General features: G+C 31.5%; 1 protein-coding gene across 3 annotated transcripts in view; it reads right to left on the reverse strand.

Moving 5' to 3' along the window:
- Window positions 1–18,608, reverse strand: part of LOC148626248 (conserved oligomeric Golgi complex subunit 3-like) — a 28,313-nt gene extending 9,705 nt beyond the window's left edge. For all 3 annotated transcript variants that reach the window (XM_088570104.1, XM_088570102.1, XM_088570103.1), the window contains exons 1-16: window positions 18,419–18,608; window positions 15,090–15,227; window positions 13,349–13,410; window positions 11,425–11,590; window positions 10,174–10,248; window positions 9,609–9,701; window positions 8,884–9,012; window positions 7,849–7,967; window positions 7,035–7,161; window positions 6,220–6,311; window positions 5,613–5,752; window positions 4,765–4,925; window positions 4,197–4,383; window positions 3,664–3,788; window positions 2,932–3,021; window positions 1,375–1,495 (exon numbers count right to left, since the gene is read on the reverse strand). In XM_088570104.1, coding sequence (XP_088426230.1) covers window positions 1,375–1,495; window positions 2,932–3,021; window positions 3,664–3,788; window positions 4,197–4,383; window positions 4,765–4,925; window positions 5,613–5,752; window positions 6,220–6,311; window positions 7,035–7,161; window positions 7,849–7,967; window positions 8,884–9,012; window positions 9,609–9,701; window positions 10,174–10,248; window positions 11,425–11,590; window positions 13,349–13,410; window positions 15,090–15,227; window positions 18,419–18,583 — 1,990 coding nt within the window. In that variant the 5' untranslated portion in view covers window positions 18,584–18,608. The remainder of the gene's footprint in view (window positions 1–1,374; window positions 1,496–2,931; window positions 3,022–3,663; window positions 3,789–4,196; window positions 4,384–4,764; window positions 4,926–5,612; window positions 5,753–6,219; window positions 6,312–7,034; window positions 7,162–7,848; window positions 7,968–8,883; window positions 9,013–9,608; window positions 9,702–10,173; window positions 10,249–11,424; window positions 11,591–13,348; window positions 13,411–15,089; window positions 15,228–18,418) is intronic.
- Between the last annotated feature and the right edge of the window lie 2,315 nt (window positions 18,609–20,923).

Here is a 20,923-nt window from a genome sequence, read left to right on the forward strand (position 1 = left end):
GCCTGGGAAGTTTAGTATTATTTATACTTTATTATTTTAAAGCAGTTGATTCATAAATATTATGTTTGTACTTAGTACTACATTTTAACTTACAACAATTAAAAAAAATATCCTCAATGTTCATAAAGATGTGATCAAAGGTGTTCTAAATTAATGTATCATAAATAACAAACCAAATATAAAGTCATTTCTAAATTTTTTTAAAAAAAGTAGCTTTTTGACTTCAATGATGAGGTCAGAGGAAATCCAAATTATTACACAAACTCCATGTGGATGTGACTAGCTCCAGTATGAGTTGATCAGGAATAACATTAACAGCAAGTACTATAGCTGACTTCAGGGAATAGAACTAAGTCTTCCCTTGATCCAATGACCATTACCTATTGAAACATCTTAGGCAGTTAACTGGACAATAATCAAGGAGATTTAAACTTTCTATTACTTCATAGTTATTTTAATCTAAGTTTGATAGAAAGTTAGTCTATTTGTCAATTGTCCAGTTAATTATCTTAGGAAGTTAGCTCACATGATTTTTATTTTAAAATCAAGACCAGCTTTATTCCCTGAAATTAATTAGATAACTTGTTGTAATTCTCGATACGATTTGATCTCAGCAACACTTTAAAACTTGTGTTATGTCATATCATATAAACTCAATAAAATTTCATCAGGTATAAGTTACATTGTAAATTCTCAAATAATTGCACATTTTCGCAATTTTGTCATTTTAAAAATTTTCATATGCTATTTTTATTTTTGCAATTTTAGAGAAAAAAATTCTGCATCATGTTTGAAATTCAATGATGTCATTTTTAATTATGGTGATATTTGTACAGTTGTTTTGTGCAATATCAAAAATAATATCTGAATTTATACATGTGGTATTCTACTGTATCAATAGTAATGTTAACCCAAAACATACCTTAGTGGTAATTTTGATAAATTTAAAACCAGGCAAATGATATAAGCAAACTACAAGCAGGATCAAAGCTACCAAACCTGAGAAATCAATGATGTATTTATGTATAGAACATCAAAGCTCAAAAACAACTCTTTGTTTACTCTTTTAATAAATGCTGCAGGCAGTCTCAATCAATGTTCAATCAAACATTGCTTAAAAGTTAAATAAAGTCAAGTAAATTATGTGCTTTTTCTTTAATATTACAAGATTTTCCAAACCCAAGAAGAGCTGTCTACAGCATCCAGATTGAGTTTCAACAGCCATTGTTTGGAGCTTGATGGCACATTAATATGATTCCCCATTTAGATACCATTAGACTGATACCTGCTTCCAATTTACACCAAAAGGAAAGCACTTTGTGTATTCACTGTTTACAGAAGGTATCAAAGAAGGAAAGATAACACAAAATTTACCTTTAAATTTGCTGAAATCTAATGAAGTCTCTCGAATAGCAAAATCAGCATGAAAAGGAGCTATCTGTTCTCTCAAAATCAGCAAATGTTTGACCAGAAACAACTGTCCATCTATTTTGGTCTGAAAATTCAAATAGTTATATAAGAAAAAAAGAGGCTCCCAGGAGCCTGAATCGCTCACCTTGTTGAATTTTGCCTTTCAAAGGCAATAAATTAAACAAGAAGTTGTCCAAAAATTTTGACTAAAGAAGTCTTTGATAGGACTATCACAAGATCTTTTCAACAATTGAAAGTTTCTTTTAATCTATCATAGTTTTCAAGATCTTGACTGAAAACTATTAAAAAAAAAGTCATTTTTCCCCTTTCAAGGGCAATAAGTCTTACAAGGAGTCTGAAGACTTTTGTAGTTCTAATAATATGGATCATTTCAGCTATTGAAAGAATTCAGATAAACCTAACGGTTTAGGAGATATATGTGAAAAACTACTGTCTGACCCCTATGTACTATTTTTAGTAACAGTGGCCATGTTTTTCGACAAATCATAAATCCCCACATCAGTTCTATGCAGTATACCCAAAGGCACATTCATATTAAGTTTGGTTTCAATTGGTCAAGTAGTGTTAGAGGAGAAGATTTTTTAAAGAAATAACATTAAAAATACCAAAAATCATTGAAAAAGGGCAATAACTCCACCATGGCTTAACAGATTAAAACCAAAATTTGTCCAGAGATAGATCTCATCATGCTGAACACTTTTACCCACCTCAGAATTCAGTTAAAGCTAATGGTTTAGGAGATATATGTGAAAAACTACTGTCTGACCCCTATGTTCTATTTTTAGTAATGGTGGCCATGTTTTTTGATGAATCAAAATTCCCCACATCAGTTCTATGCAGGATATCCCAAGGAACATTCATACCCAAGTTTGATTCTAATTAGTCAAGTAGTTTCAGAGGAGAAGAGTTCTGTATAATTGTTAATGACGATGACAGATGACGACATACGCCAAGTGATGGCAATAGCTCACATGGCCGTTGGCCAGGTGAGGTAAAAACTAGTTTGAAGTTAATTGAAAATGCATTTATTTTTGGGTGGGTCTGATTATGTAAAATTTTTTTCTGTGATAGTTTTTTTTAGTGTTTGAAGTATTGATCACTCCTACAATAACAAACAACAAAAAAAAGCTACTAAGTTGAATGGTAAACAGGAAGTAGATAAGTCAAGGACCTGGAAAGGGGGAATGGGAAAAAATGGTACAAGTCAGCATGCAAAGCCATGTACCAAAAAAGCTAACATTCCCTCCAACAGAAGCTGAGAAATCTGTTACAGAAAAATATAACGGATGGACAGACATGGTGATTGATATAATAACATGAGGTTGTTATCAAGATAGGCAAATCCCCACTCATACAGGAAACAATCACTTACATTATATGCCACATCAATGTGAAGCCACACACCAAATTTGAAATCAATCCATCCATTTGGAACCAAGTTTTTTTAATCGTATGTTGGTTAAAATAATGAGGATTATTTCCTTATCTTTAACATTATACCTTTCTCTTAATAATTCCTTCCTTTGCTGTTTTCAGAGATTCTATACATGACTGCAAAGCTTCTTGTGACAATCCTTGAAATGTTGTCCTCTGAAATAGCGTAATTCAAAGGAAACATATTAGTATCCTGACATATAGCTCTTAATCCACAATGTCACAAACTGTACTTTGAAATACATGAATTAAAAGGCATCTTGGATTTTGTTGTGCCAAAACATCATAATACTTCTGCTCCTTGATGTTAATTGTCACTTCAGCTAATAAAACCACATGATATACATGTAATTTGTGCAAAGTTCTGTGGTTTTATTAAGTCATTGAGTTCTAAGGCCTTTGTTATAATACATGTATTTTGGTTTTTGAACTCTTTTTAATTGATTATCTTAAAATCACTACAAGTGAACCATATTAATAAGCAAAACTTCATTAAAAAAAAAAAACACATTTTGAAAGAATTATAAGATCAAAAAAAGTTATTTAAAGCTAACATTAAATTGGTTAATTTTATTATCAACTGACGCTCCTTCTACACAAAGTCATGACAAGAACTGCTAAATGTATGAAAATTACAAACAATTCAGAAATAAAAATTAAAAATGCAGTTATTCTTTTATGATAATTACACGTATAAAGGAAGCACTATACTTTTTGTTTAATTACTCTCTCATGTATAAGATGCAGCTCAAGATGTATGTACATAGGAAATTTGACAAACCTATGTTAAACACTTACGTCAATACATCTATATAACTTTGACAAGGTGACAAGTGTACGACGAACTGTCGGGTACCACATACCATGTAGGTCAGCTGGAGACATTGGCATAGAACTTCCCATTGGAGTTGTTCTACCAGAATCTGAAAATTTGATTGATATAAACACTGCACTTATAAAATATAATTCAAACTTCTATTTCAACCCTCCTTAAAAATGAAATTCAAATTTACAACCTTTGTTAGTTTTAATTGTATAGCAGAAAATAAGGTTAAAAAACAATTACCTATCTATATATTAAAAGTTTATTTAAAATCTTGGAAGACATTTCAGAATCTTGTATTAATAAGAAATTGGTAAAAAAAATCAACATGTATAAACTATCAAACCAGACAGACTGACAGTTAAATGGACAGAGTTGAGCAGCAACAAAACTTGCTTGCACCATTGGTGACACAGAGAAAATGAAATAAAACCATTTATCATATTTTGATGCAGTAATGATTTTGTCATAAGTTTAAATATGTTGATTGTCTTCCCACATTTCTTACCAGATGAAATATCTATCTCCTTCAATGATGTCTCAAGGGATTGCCCATTACTATTGATCTCTGCAACTTCCTGACTGGTAACAGACACAGATGACCCCGACCTTGAATGACCTTTTACACTTGATGCATTGGACCCTGACCTTCTATGACCTTTTGAACTGTCATTCTTAATACTTTCTGCAATGTTCTACAAAATATAGAAAAAATAAACTAGTATTCCTTCTAGCATGAAATTGATTTACATTATAAAGGACTAGATTAGAGAAAAAAATCATTTTTTGTTGAAAACTATCACAGTAACATTTTGCAAAATTTTTTAAATATAAAACCATGCCCTCCATAATGCTATAATTCAGTAAATGAAGGACATTTTTGTAATGATTTTTTCTATCTTCAATAACTACCCGATATACTGAATAAAAAGCATTCAAATGCTATTTAAGTTTTAATTTTTTTAATAACCATTTCCCAAAGATTAAAAACTTTAAAAAAGACAAAATCAGTATTATCCAAAAAATAATATTGTACCCATTGGGTGACCAATTTTCTTAGATATATAACAACAAACCTCCATCATTTCCAGTTTTTCAGGGTAAGCTAGATCGCCCTGTGCTGGGGTATAACTCAGGATATCAGATTTAATATAAATGTAAGTTCGGTAAACAAATCTCTCTTGTATGTCCATCAATAACTGCTTACATAAGGATTCGAAAGCCCTCAGTTCTTGAGCTGAAGAATAACAAAGATACTCTAAAGAATACTGAGTAAAAAAAAGATGAAAATATTTCATGTTCCCTATCCACATTTTTTATATATTAGAGGAAAAAGATATTTTGTAGGGTTTTTAAAATTTGTGGTTCAATGAAATAAAAAATAAACAGACAAACTTGTATCCATTTTCAAATAAAACTATAACCAAAGCATAGCTATTGTAGCTCAAAAATGAAAATTAGTTTTGTAAGCATTTATTTAATCACAATTGTGTAGAAAAATTCATGCACACACTCACATTTTAGAAAGTGTTTACTGCAACAGAAGTAATTTTAATTATGAACTGAAGTTTCCTTAAAGATAAACTTGAAGGTGAATCAAGACTCACATTTGCATCTCTGATAACAAGTTAAAATTCCAATAAGTCAGAATTTTTGTGAATGAAATTCTTAGGCGCATGAATTGCTACTTCTAAATTGAATGGAAACTGTTACAGGTGAAAAAATGGAAAGAGCCAAGAATATGAGAAATCATTATGGTACATTTATGGTTAGTACTGATATGACATTAATCTGGTGGCCCAAGCTTATGAAAGGCAAATAAAAAATTGGTTTGCCATTTAATATAACAGGGGTACCAGGATGTCAACTGCTCATCGTGATATGGCTTCCGCCACTATGAAATTTGTAACTGCAAGAAACTGACCATTATTTTGTACATGCTCCTCCAGCATTTCTATTTTTAGAATTGAGCACAGCTCTGATAGTGTTTCCAGATGATTAATGTGAATGATGAGAGGTCTGAATGTATCGTACAAATGGTTGCATAGTCTTTCTAACATATCACTACAATGAAAAAAAAAATGGTTAAAGTAATCAGCATAGTTCTAACAGTAAAACAAAATGGCAGCATAAATTTCAAATTTAAAGTTCAGTTGCAGAAATGATTACAAGTGCTTATACTAAGTCTACTTTACAAGCCCAACTTAATCATCTTAAACTTATGTAATGATACTTCACATATCAACTCTACGTTTGTTATTTTCTGATAGGCAGCATTATTAGGGCTGTTCTAGTGAAACATAAGAGGGATGGGGAGAAGGCACTTTTATTCTTTGTGTGGGTTGGTGGTCAGGTCTCTTGATAAAATATAAAGTTTAATACAGAACATCAAAGGAACTTCTATGAGTGGCTCCCCTAGTGAAAAAGTGCCTTCCCCGGGTACTTCATATCTTTAAATGGAACAGCCCTTAGAAACAACACCACTTATTTCAGAAAAAATTCCCACGATCTTGTAAAATTTGATTACATACTCTAATAATGGCGTAGGTTTTGAGAAAAAGTTAAAATACAGCTGATATTCATCTTCACAAACATGAACCATAAAGGCACATCCACTCCTCATCTGAATATAAAAATAAGAAATTTATAACATTTAATTCCTATCCCCGTTGTTAAGAACTTTACTAACGACAATAATATCTAAAACAATTATCAGTTGGACATTATACACCAGAAACAAAACATTGGAACACATAAAAATAAACAGAAGGAAACTTCATTCAAAGAAAACAAACAGTATAACCAAGAGATTTTTAAAATTCCTAAGTCTTTTATATTTTATCACTGTACAGTACAGTGAGTGACATATCGGTAATGGAAAGTGGTACACCATAATATATCAGTCAAAGACAGACTTTAAAAAAAATCAAAAGAGAGGACCTGTTCATTCATTGATTTTCATGAAATTGACTTATTCATTAAGTCTAAAACTGTATAAGAATGATTTAAAAAAGAAAAATAAATTATCAAATTTATATGTTATAGCAAGTGTCATTTTTATGTGCTACTTTATTTTTTTGTTTACATAACTCAAATTCAAGACTGATACAAGTGTCACATTACAGGATGTAAAATAAGCAGGGGCCCACTTGCGAATGGCCAATTAAAATTGGTGCGGGCTACTACATTTTCTACAGTGATTAAAACCCTGCATTGATGTTCTTAATTGATAATATCTTGTACAAAATGTTGACAAATATCCAACTGATTACAGTATCCTACTGAAATACAAATACTATTTTTTTCAATTCAATTGACAAAAGTTCTACGTTACAACCATACATACAAGGGTACAATGGTCCCTGACATGTTTAGATGCCAAATCTGTTATTGTTGTACTTATACTGGGTCCTAGTAATAGTTCTCGCTGGTTAAAATAACACTGATGGCAATCGGATAATATCTGTTCATATCTGTAAGTAGAATGAATGTTTAGAGAAATTAGGCCATTTTACAGCATGTATAAAAATCGGCATTCAAAAAATTAATACAGTAAGGAAAGGTTTTGTAATACATTGTACCAGTAATCAGGCAAAATAGGAAAAATCTGAAACATACATGCCAAAACTCCATAGATCTGACAATATGACTTCACAAAAGGATGCTTTCCCTATTTGAAAAGACCATTATTTGATTTTTGCATCAGTGGATAATCTCAGAAATAATTCAATAAAAATGTTAGAAAAATGAGGTTTTTGTCAGAGTTAATTGCCATTGAAATGTTCATTTTCAGTGCATTTCAATGAAATTATAACTCAATTTACCAAAGTGATGCAGAAAATCTTGACTTTTTTCCTTGATTCTGATGGTGAAAAAAGTCAAACTGAAAGTTCAAAATATCCATTTTTTTCATACCATGTTTCACCTACTGCTTGATTCTTACAGAAACTGACACTTAATTGTGATTTTAGGAATTTTTAATAAAACCTATTTTTGAGAAATCAATACCACACTATATAACTCAAGATGACTTTTATCCCTTGTTTTTGATAACAACAATACTAAGTATTCAAATATCAAAACAGTTTTGTTCCTTCTTATTCTGTCATTACAAAATGAGAAGGACAAAAATGTATATGTAGACAACAGAAAAAACTTACTCAGGACTTTTATCTATTCGAATTTCCAATTGCTCCATAAGAGCCTTCACTCTGGTGGAGTTGGCACGAAATTTTCCATAAAATAATGTAAATGCATTGTCACCAATACTAGGTGATTCCTAAAAAAACAATAAAACTGCTACATAATTGTTATAATGATGTGAGATCCTGGTAATAGGTAAAATAAGTAATAAATAAATATATACCCGTACAAATACTAGTACTTTCAGAAATTCCTATTATTTAATTTCTCTTTTAGTTTTCTGCTGTGACTGCAATCATCCTTCATAATTCCAACCAAGTTTTCTTTTTTAAACTAAAGTCTTTTCATTAGTTACTGGTTTGTGTAAAGATTAAAAATAGTTTCCCAAACCTTAGAAATGCACTATGACAAGAATTAGATAAGAATTTCATATTCCAATTAAAGAGCCAATGAAGGCAATACAATCAAACACAAAGATTAACAATTTAGATCGTTATGATAACAAGTATTTTGTTTTAAATATTTTACTCTTGAAAAGGAGTTCTTTTTCCTTAAGTAGCACTACACATAAGAATCATGCAAAATGTAATACATGGTTGGAAAGCCTTCATATTTTTATTTTTGATATCTTAATATGCTTTAGTAAACAGAAATTAACATTTGGCTTTTCATATAACCCATGCTCATAGGAAATAAAAATTGTATAGAATGCGCTGTAGAATTCAAAAATAAGGGAGATAACTCTGTAAATGACACTCAAATACAATAGAATCTATTGGATTTTCAATGTTTATTATCTCCTAAGAGCAGGCAGATTTGAATGAATAATTACACATTTCATAATATAGACCCATAAAACAACTTAATTATAAAAATAAAATATGTAGCCTTTTTTGGGGTGTATCACATTTTTCAGATTTTGCATGATTCTTACAAAAAAGCTACTTAAAACTTGGAAGAAAGTAGACTAATGAGGAAAGATATTTCTGATTCACAAGTAGTTTTTAGAGGGACACAGCTGGTTGAAAAAATATTTTTTGCTATAATCTTACTTTTGTAGGTTGAACTTGCTGTGTGGCATTCTGTAAAATCTTGACAACATGTGATTTGATAAGATTCAATGCTTTTGACAAACATTGTCTGAATCTGGTTAAAAATACAGGTGATTCCTTGTATCGAGGCTACAAATAAATGGAAAAAAAATATGATACAAATATAAAAAAAAGATAATTTTAGTGTGTCAGCAAGAAAGCAAGGACAAGAGGGTCAGAATTATCACTTTAATCACAAGCAAACCACTTTGGTTTGAACATGTTCAAGACTGTAACATTGAATTTGGTCTATTATTCAAAGAGAATTACAACCTATTTGCACCAAATTTTGAGAAAATTTTGCGTTACATATGTAGTACAAGTAGTTTTTCCTTTTCTTAAAAAAGGTGCTCATTTTGTTTCGAATTCATTAAAATGATAATAGGTAGCTCATGTAGATTTCATTTGAGAATCAGTTTTCAAAAGAACTTAAAGTAAAATCTGACTTATGTGACCTGCTGTGAGAAAGCAAAATCATGGTCATATATGACAGGTAGACTTTATATACAGATATTTAACACAGAATGCACAACATATGGATATTTAAATCATAGTTTCTTCAATAGAGGGGGTTGCTAAATCAGGTTTGACTTTGTAAAGTTCAATGAGAACTTAAATTTGTACTTTGAAGAAATTATAACTGTATGAACAACAGTAGTTCTATATTGTTCATATATTTTACTTACATTATTATTAAGGTACAATATACATTCATCTAACCGTGACAGCATAGGAACAAAAGATTCATTGGTTACTGTCAATGATGGCAAACCAAGTTTCTGGAAAGTAAAAGCAAACAAGAAAAATACACATCATTTAACAAACAAGAAATAACAATCAACAATGGTGAAAAATCATATGTAAGTATAGTAGAGCATAGCTATCAGATTTTTTCACTTGTTTAATATGAAATGTTCGATGAAATACATCTAGAAACTCATGGATATCAAATACACTTTCAGTCTTGTATGTAAAGCTCTTGTAAAAAGTAAACATTATATGGTTGATCTCATCACTAAATAGAACTTATGAAATATTCTACAAGAATCAAAGAGTTTTACTTGAACAACTGTGATATCTGGACTCCCTGCCTTAACTATATGGTTAAAATATAGTCGTCAAGCAGGAAGTTGATTTCATTCAGTTTTAAAATCAAATCCCACAATATGGCTGCAATAAGTATTAACAAAAAAGTTATGGATGGACAAATTAACAGACCTATATATTTTTACAGATTTACATCAAACTTACTGCTGTTATTCTGTCATATTCATTAAAATATGATAATTTATTACTGATGTTCTCAGCTGTGTTCATCAATCTTGTCTGTAAATATACAATTATTTAAACAATAATGTCTTTATGAAGATTTTTAAATCCCTTTTTTTTTCATGGCAAACCATAAGGTGTATTTAATATCAATAGTAATTCAATATTTTTGTGCCATTATCTTGTAATTTCAAATAAACTTAAAATAATAGGAAAATTTTTACAAAAAAAAATTTAAAAAATACTTCCTTGAAAGCAAAGATTGATTTAGTGAGTGTACTCAAACATAATTTGAATTAGCATGACTGCCACATTGTACAAACACAAGTTCACAAAGGGAACTGCTAACAGAAGATATTTGAGGCAAGATAAAGCAGTTTGTTGGTTACTTGAACATTCTTTCATTGTTCTTACTGCCTGATATTTTTGAACTCCTGTCCAAGTGTCATAAAACTTGAAAAATTATTTAAGTCTGAGAAAATTCTTAACTGTCGGTGAAGCCATCACATTCAAAGACTTAGATTGGAGTAACCCTAGAAGGTTTTAAAGGTTTGTGGCACCCAGGTCAGGTTACTGCTGTGTTACTATATAGTACATGTATCCTGTCATGTCAAGTTAACTGTAACCCCCAATAAACAGGTTGAAGTCAGTTTAGAATGTCTTCACATCATATTTCGTCACAATATTCTGTGCAGAGGGATTTTTCACTATTTTAAAGCTTTACACCTCTGACAGCAACTCTCAGTGAAAAAACACATTTTATGCAAATAAGAAAAGTACACCAGAAACACCATTGCAGATTTGTAATAAGTAGTGTTCATGCCCTGTGAATTTTTTCACATCATGTATAGTACAGCCTGTAAGTTAGCAGAGTGATACTTGGTAAATCAGGAAGCATTTATAGGCCTGCGGAGGAGTTTGATTTTGCCCCCACTAGGCATGCTGAGATTACAGTACAGAAAGGGACATACCGTGATAGTGATAACCACTAACAGAGTGGACAATGAATTACTTTTTTACCATTAGAAATATTTTGGTTTTTTTTCAGTTTTCAGAGTGGTAGGGCATATTGATTAGAGTCCCCCTAACAAAAGCTTGAATGTATCTTTAGAAATATAAAAGTCATTCAATTTTAATTTTTTAGCAATTACCACCACCACAGTGATTTGCCATGGTAAGTCTCTTTCTGTCTAAATATCAAAAACTGTTGTTGAATTGTTTCTATCTCATCACCTGTTCTGCCAAAAGATCTTCACATGCTTCATGAAGAGCATTGGTCTTGGTAGAAACAGATATATACTGGTGATGTAGTCCATCCAGGAAGTCCAATGCTCCAGACACTTCCTTCAAAATTTCATCACACTGTGATTGATAGTGCTGTAGTTCTCCCATATACTCTCTGGTTAAAAATAAAAGTAGAAAACATGAAAGTTTCATTAATCAGGAACTTTTATCATGAAAAGGACAAAGCACAATAAGGCTCACATCCCCTTGCATGATTGGAACTTAGAAATTTGATAATGGAGAATTTTTTTTCTGTTGTTTAGAAATTTAAATGAATAATTTAGCATGTTCAACCACATTTATAAGCATATCATTTTTCATTGATTGAAAATGGGGGAAATTTAAAACCATATTAGAAAAAATTTAAGCATCCATTTAACAGTGCATATCATTTTTAGTAATTTACTTTAAACTTATTATTTCTTATAAAATAGGGGCTAAACTGGCCCTTATCATACTTTGTACTTGATGCATAATTCCCAGTAAAAAAAAGAGTTAATTCATATGTCTAGAAATAAGATGAACTGCCTTCAAGTAGACCTTCACTTTCCGAGGCAGTTTAGTTTTATTTTTAATTTCAACAACCCTGTTACTGTATTACTGGCCTATCATGCAAAAAAAAGAACAAAGATTGCTCTAAGGCCAAAAGCAAGTTAATTCTGTTTTGACATCAGCATGTGTATTGGAATTGCACGATTTTCTGAGAAAACAAGACAAATTTCCCCAAATTTCAGTTATAGGTTTTTTTTCTGTCATTGTTTGCCATTTCATAGGCACAAAAATGAAGAACATCTGAGCACTTGAAACAGATGTAGTTTTAAAATTGATTTTGTGTCGTTCTAACCTAGCTCAGCCAATGAAAAGCATGGTGCAGCATTTATATTTTCTATAAAAAATGAATCGGAAGGTATAAAAATCAAAAGTAAGTTTTGTTTTCTGGATTTAACTTCCTACTTCACACCTTATATTTATAAAAAAACAATACATTAAACAAAACCAAAACAGTGATCTGACAAAATACATAGTACTATACATACATGTACATACTCACTTGCATGCACATTCACTCAATAACCTTCTATTTTCTATACTATAATCTTGAATGAAATTCAGGGTTCATGTGAAGGAAACAGTTAGCAGATCATACTGGAAAACAGTTCTTAATGGTCATAAATACCTGTAGCATATTAGAAATTCATTTAAAGGAACCATCACCTGATGAATGTGAAGTGAACTTAGGTCTTTCGAACATTGTCAAAAGGAGTGTTTTCTTGACTATTTTCATACTTGTTTCTTTTTTGTTTGTTTGCCTCTTAACCTCCTACATACAAGAAAAGTTGACGTCAAACAAAGAATTAAATTGGTTTGGCCTAATTTAAAAAAAATAATTTAGAAATATTTTTCAATCTACTAAGAGTAATCAAGGGAACCAAGGGTATAGCGGTAATCATAAGAATGTAATCCAGGGACAAAGACCAGACATGGAAAACAGACATACACAATAAAGAACATAAAGTAACTAAAATCATACATACAAAGTAACAAAAGCAAATGAGCAACTCGGACTCCACTAAAAACTGGGAGCATGGACCAGGTGCACCTGTAGGGTAAGCGTCCTCTGCTTTTCTAGAAACACCCGCCGAGTTGCTCATAAAACGTTTTTTTTTTTCTAAGCAGGAGACAAGAAACAGATACATGTAGAGGAAGAAGAATGATTACAGAGTCTTAATCTGATAAACAATGAACAGACATCACTTTAATGCATTACAGAGAAGACTGATTCTTGTTCCAATCATGAAACTCAGATTTACTATCTATGGTACTATGTCACCCTGTCCAGGGTTTATCACAAAAATATTTTCAAACTGTTTACCTGTATGTAAATTCATCTTCCTTTTCAATATCATTTTCCACTTCAGCAAACCATGATAAAAACTGTAGAAGATTGAAGAAAAATAATAATGATTAACAACAACACAAGCAATAAGCTGTTTATATTGTTATCATCATATAATCCATGCACACTGGAAGGATTCAAAATTTCTTTCAAGAGTGAAAGGTTCTGGACTTTATTTGCATCCTAAAGAACAGTCAACAAAAAGAAAAATGAAAAGTCCCCAACTGAGTAAGTGTCAAACATGGTAGGTCTATGGCCTAAATAAATGTCAAACATGGTAGGTCCGTGGCCCAGGTAAATGTCAAACATGGTAGGTCCGTGGCCCAGGTAAATGTCAAACATGGTAGGTCCATGGCCTAGGTAAATGTTAAACATGGCAGGTCATTGGCCCAGGTAAATGTCAAACATGGTAGGTCCATGGCCTAGGTAAATGTCAAACATGGCTGGTCATTGGCCCAGATAAATGTCAAACATGGTACATGTAGGTCCATGGCCTAGCTAAATGTCAAACACGGTAGGTCCATGGCCTAGGTACAGTCGAACCTCGTTAAGTCGAAGTCTTAGGGACCATGCACACATATTCGAGTTATCCGAGATTCGAGTAATCTAGGGTCAAGGATAAACCGGAAATACTAGTAGTTTGGTCCATGATTGTTTCTGTATTTACATCATTTATTGTACTTGTACATGTACATGTACTTCACTTTACACGGTACTTCATAATGTCATGCCTTTCATATCGGAAGATATTTTTTTGTATGTTTTTGTATATCATGTTTGAAATACTGAACGGCACCAAGTGTTTTAGTGATTTTTTTATATTTTTTCTATATCAAAAACGTCATAGTTCATAACATGCTGCTTTGTTTGATTCACAATGAGGAGTATCGTCAAACAATGTGCTTTACAATATTATGATAAAATTTCAAATTCACTAGTGAAATGAATGTAGTCGTTGAAATACCCTTACTATCGTCTGTTTGATGTTTCATTAAATAGTCAGATACCATTACAATTCATCTGTATTTTTTTTTAAATTTCAAAATATCCAATATTACTGTTAGTGTAAATTCCGACATGATATTAATAATTTAAAAATTCATTTCATTTACATTATTTTAATTAATTAAATAAACAAATAAAACTATAAAGAATGTCAACAAATTAAGTTTAAAAGCCACGCTAATTGTTGTTAAAACACACTTCGATCATAGTTTGTAATAAAGCAATCAGTTTTCCGACTAATTAGTTGACTTAGAGACATCAGGGTTAATTAACCTTGAAGTCCTATCGAGGGGACTGATTGATTACCTCGAGTTATCTGAGGTTTCCATTCATCCGAGTTCGAGTCATCCGAGGTAAAATTGTATTGGAGTAAGGGGAGTTTTGTTGGGACTTTATAATTAATTCGACTTATCCGAGATTTCGACTAATCCGAGTTTGACTGTAAATGAAATTTCACCAAACTTTATAAATTTGTTCAAAATAAGACACTAAAAGCCAGTATTGATGAATTCTATTTGACAGATTCAATACGTTTAAAATATTCATTTTTAGCATGTAAGCATCATGGCAGTATCAATTCATCACTTTATCATACTACTACAAAAAGATACCAACTTGTGGAATGAAAATTGCACAGATAATGAGAAAGATCACATACAAGTATTTTTTAGTAGCAGTGTTTATTGTACCTAATGAGCAGTGTTCATTGTACCTGTTGAGCATTTTCTATCTTAGACGGTGATTCCTCCTCAGTTGCCTGGAAAAACTTTGTAATTGTTTCATGGTAGCTAGGTGACTGTGGTACATCAGGCTTCTTGGAGAGTGAAAACTGGGTTTCATCTTCTGGTAGCTAGAACGATAAAAAGGCAAATAACATGTCTGGATCTGCATCACTATCATAAATTAGCATATAAACATCTATAATATATGCATAAACATTAAACAAGTTAAAAACTATAATGCACTTATGACTACTGAAAAAGTAGCTAAATTCAGTTTGTGAAAATTCATATTACATCTTGATCAAATTTCACTGTAACAAGAGGTGTAATCCTTCAGTATTCAAAATTTGAGTTAAATTTTTTCAATACTGAGACTGAACTCAGGCAATCGAGAATTTATGGTTTCATTTGTTATTTAACATAACAATTGCCATTTACCCAGTATGTTTACAATTTCGGCTGTTTAAAAACATCAGCTAATGATGAACGTAAATTTATATACAATTTTATTTCATGATTTACCAGTCATTGTTTCTGACAAGAAGAATTCAACAGTTATTGATATTTAAAACTACTGGAATTTATTATTAAAAATATCACATTCTCGTTCTTGTTTCCAAAGAACATACCTGTTGAAATAAAAAAAAAGAGTTTATAACTCAATTCAATGGCATTTCAAAATTGATTTTAGGTTTTTGTCAAGAATGGAGTGTTTTAAAAATTATTTTTGTAATTTAATCTCACAGGTAGCAGGAAACAATGTCCTTGAAAAGAATGAAAAGAAACCATTTTCATTGCTAAAATTTGTTCTAAGTCAGTTTTTGTGTGCTTTCTTCAAAGTCTACACTGTATAAATAAAAGACATCCATTTATAACTTGTACCTTGCTCTTTCACTGAACAATTTTCAAAAATAACTCAAATTTCTGCTTATAAGCTTTTTAAAAAAAAGAAATACTTGAATTAAAAAAAGAGAAGTGCTCAGAGAAGTAAAAGTACCTTGAAAAACTCCGGAGGTGGACAAGGTTTTGGGCAGTAAAGACTTTCTCATTTGATATACCGGTAATAGTACATGTATTACAAATGAAGGATTATACATTCAAATCACCAAATTTAATTTCTGATATGATGCTTCCATGTGTTAAGTTCCATAAATCCATGAAACAGCAATGATATTTTTTTTAATGTGAATACAACCATGACCTTGTTTTGTCAAACCGAGATATATCTGGTGATTCCATTCATATTTCAATTAGTTGCATGTAGGGCTGAATAAAGGAATTATTTTAGTTGTTCACTTTTTTTAATTAAAGATCAATGTTTAATGAGTATTTTCACAATCACTTTATTTACAGATTTTTATCAATAAAGTTACAGGAAATTGTCTTTACTGGTTAACTTTTCCTTAGCATTTTAACAAATTTTCTATGAATTGAACCTTGCTCTACAATAATTAAATGGTGGATGTGATGTTGTGCTAAATTGTAGGCAGCACAGTGATCAATTCCACAATTGTACATGTATTAATTGTAGGAAGCAAGCAATTAAAAATCAATAGTTGTGGGTTTCTGTTGAAACTGCTTAAATTTTTCAAGTGAATCCTCAATTACATGTAGGTGATTTATTGTAAATTGTAATTGTCAGAAGAGAACTAGAGATAAAACTTCAATATCCATATACTATGTGTATTGGGAGCTACATTTAAGACCCTCTAGGAGTTTTTTTTTTCATTTTCGAAGAGAAAGCTCAAGTCAAGTACAACTTCAACAAGCTCATTAAGTTTGTAAGAAAGGTAACTGAGGCCTATGATATCGTCTAAAATATCAGGACTATATCACATTTCGACAATAAAGTTCTCATAACAGTTAATCTAAACAATACATAAGCAATAGATCCCTGTTGTACAGAGATTGACAATTTGACATCATAAACTGGTCCTAGATGCTACAAACCATGAAGTCTTGTTTAGTGATGTTACAACCGAAATAGAAATATCTGAAAGATTAGCCCTAGGACTGATAATATAAACAGCATTCCCAACTGTTTCTAAATATATTAAATGTAGTAGGCTGTGATGCTAAACAAGAGTCCACTAGAGACAGGTGCTACTTGACATATTTTTTTTTTATAATTACAGTACATACACTGTAAATTAGGGTGCTAATAAGAGACAACTGTTTATGAGCTTATTCTTATAGGCAGTAATAATCCATTCAGAATACATACATGTATTTAATTAATTAATGTGTATAGCTACATACATGTAGGTACAATAATAGCATGTGTTGAAGATTGCTAGGCGGAAGCCTTACTGCGCATGTATAGTCTAATCTAATTTGATCTGTTAAACTTATTACAGACTCATGAATATACTGATAAGTAATATCTGTCACAACAACGAAAGAATACAGTACTAGAGTCCATTAGCAAGAAAAGCATTAATTATCTTTAAATTTTTAACAATTAGTATGAATTATTATTATAAGTAGACTTATTGTGTAAATTTTTGTGTAATTTATTAAAAAATAACATAACAACATAATTCATATATTTTTGTATTAATGAGTAAAAATAGACATATATATTTCTTTTTTTCGCTAATAGACTCTAGTTGTCTCTTGTAGACTTTATGGCAAGCCCTTGTAGAATTTATTTATTATAATTTTATTGATATCAATAAATGAATTTTTAGTAAAAATTAATTACTGAAATCAATATCATCATTTATCAATATCAATAAATATGACATATTTACTCACACCTAGTTAATATAAATATATCAAGTGAACATTTATCTTCAGAAATATTAAAAATGCAGGCTACAAAAACATTTGAAAGAAGTCTGTTATTTAAAAAAAAGCCTATTCCAGTTGGAAAAAGATCTTGATAAAACCCTACAATCTATGCCAAACCTGAAACAGTTCTCCCCGTAATTTTAGGAATATTTGAAATTCCCTTTGCCATCTCCCACTCATTAATGATGAGGAATTCCTAAAAAAAACTTGGTAACCTAATATGTTGAAAAGGAAACCTGATACTTTTCCTTGGTTTTTTGCTCGCACTTGCCCTCCATATATTTTAATTATCAAGAAAAATTATGTGAAGTAGCACTTTTCTAATTGACTCTTAAGCTATGTTTACACCTGAGTCAGAGAGCAGACTTTATATTTTTCAAAATTGAAGATAAGGTGCCCAGCGTACATGTTCAGCTGTGGAAAGTTTGAACAATACATGAAGAAAAAAATATATAAGGTTTAAGTGACAAAAATTTATCATGAAATGTCAAATGAGAATTGGATTTCGCGAACAGGAAATGCATACATCTTCAGGTATGGCTCTCTCAGAAGCTCGTGTTGTTATTTCTATGACTGTATCCTTTTGCTTTTCTGACAGAGAAGCTTTAGAATTTGTCTTTGATTCCCATGCAGCAAGCCTATCTCGAATTATTCGCTGGTTCGCTGGTTTGTTTTGCAACGTGTCAGCCATCTTTGTTTACTAGATTTTTAGTGGAACGCAACTTAGCACAGTCTAACAGAAAAATGATGGAACGGAAATATTGTATTCACCTTTTTCTAAAACTAAGTACGAACCGGCTAGACAATCGAACGCAGGATTAATTGTTCATAGTAAGTCAATGATGTATTCTTGTTATTGTTGTTGTTGTCGTTGTGTGTGTGTGTGTGTGTGTTTATGTGTTGTTTTTTTTTGGTTTTGTTTGTAATATATGCATCCCTTTTCACAGAATGGGACATATGGTTTTTTTCCTCTGTCTTCTTCTCGTTCAAATGTTGTATATATCACGATATGATAATATTTCGCTCGTCATTTTTATGACCAATTGACATCTCTTGTCTTGAACTGTTAATCGTAATTGTTATAAAGGCGATCCAATCATGGCGAAGGCAGAATCAGGTAAGATATTTCAAGTCAATTTTCTCGAATAAAACACGCTTTTGCCGAGAGTTACTCCAGTGAGTTACTCAGTTACATGGTTCCTCTAACTAGTTTTGGCCTATTCATGTGTGTCGTGTCGGAGAATAATTTCCTTTGGTTACTTAGAAAATTGCCGTAAAAATCGCGGTGATAATCGTAATTTCAGTAAGAAGTGAGATGATAATCGTAATTGGGTATAGAGTTTTGTTGATATTGGCATTTCCCATTCTTATATAAAAAATGAAAAAGAGACATCAGTTTTAGTGTGCTAAAGCAGCTTGTTCTAGTTTTGTCTTGTTTTTATATACCTGAATTATAGCTTCCAGGCGCGTAGCTGCCGTTAGGCCAAAAAGCTTTTGTCTGCACTTAATTTTGCCATTTTTTTCTGAGATAAAATACATCCAGGAGAGGCATAAATGATGCTCTAAAACGCTATCTCCGCGGGGCTTCGGGGGGGGGCGGGCTTCGCCCCCACCCTGGACCTGCTGGGGGCCCCCTGCCGTAATTTTGCCTACATTTCAGTTAACTGAATTAAGGTTCATTATTATTCAGAAGTTATACGGTCCGCAAAATGAAATTGTTGACACTATAATATACTGACTGCGACAGTGCAATATAACTCATGTACATCTACATAGAATTGACAGGTCAGTTAGATTGTATCTATATATTTATAGAATCTCCTGATTATATTGTTAAAATACGTGTACAACTTGCTGAATTTTACAGTATATTTATTTCCAAATTCTAGCGAAGATGATAATCAATTGAGTTTGAAAATGAGTATGATGTTGAATGCATTACATTATGCTAAATTGACTGCCAAAGGAACAGTACGTGGTATTGCTTGAGGCTAAAAACCACTAATTCCACTTCCCATAGGCTTCTATGCTAATTTCACAATATTCAATGGCTTCTCTGGACTTTACCTTAACTTTAACCTGCAGAGGACTATATATCAGCATGATTCTACATATGTCAGCTCACAATCCTCAAAATGGCATGTGGGGTTAGCAGACTTGCAGTGCAGTACTGGTCACCGGAAGTGAAGTGTCTGTAAATAGCATGGGGAATCCCAGTGTTTTCACAAGATAGGGGTATATTTAGAAATCATTATGGAGATTAGGCTTCACATCACAAGAAGCAAAATGCACCTATAAAATGTACAGAAATGTTTTTCCTTTCAGAAACTGTTTAAATTTTTTAAATGAGATGAGAACTTTTTTCACAGCACTATGAGGAACAGGGGTAATTTCTGCGTAGGACTATTTTTGCCTATGTTCCAAATGCTCATTGGTTGAATTGGTGGTCTGTAACCTAAAGAGTCACTTTCTGTCTTAGAAAAAATATATAACTATACAAGTATCTTCCTATACACATACTGAATGCATTTGCAAAGTTTCAGGGAAATGTGACAAGCACTTTTTTAAATATTTGATTTTTGAATATAGGGTAACCAAGTTGTGCGAGCAAAAAAGTGACAATATTCTACCATACTTAAATGCATTAAATATTTGCAAAGAACTTTTTTCTGACTTTTCAAATAAAAAAAAATCAATCACAACTTGTTTTTAACAATATTAATAAAAAGATAGCCTTTAAAAGTAGTCATTTTCTGAAAAATTGGTCTATTTTTAAAAATTTATGTCTGACATGCCTCCCCCTTTTTCTTGATCACATGTCAAAAACCCTAAATCTTTAAATTTTCGCAAAAGGTGATATCTTTGGCTTTAAATTTGTAAATACAGTGTTTTCACAATAAAACATGACAAGTAAAGGGCACCTAAAGCAAAAAAAGTACCCAAAAATGCATTTTCCATGTTGCCATAGGGAAATGCTTATATGTCCTTAACCGCAGTAATGAAAGTGAGTTTTCCCTCATTTCTAATCAAA

The sequence above is a fragment of the Perna viridis genome, chromosome 2 (genome assembly GCF_037379345.1).
Source record: "Perna viridis isolate PV_CMFRI_1.1 ecotype Kerala chromosome 2, ASM3737934v1, whole genome shotgun sequence".
Classification (NCBI taxonomy): Eukaryota; Metazoa; Mollusca; class Bivalvia; order Mytilida; family Mytilidae; genus Perna; species Perna viridis.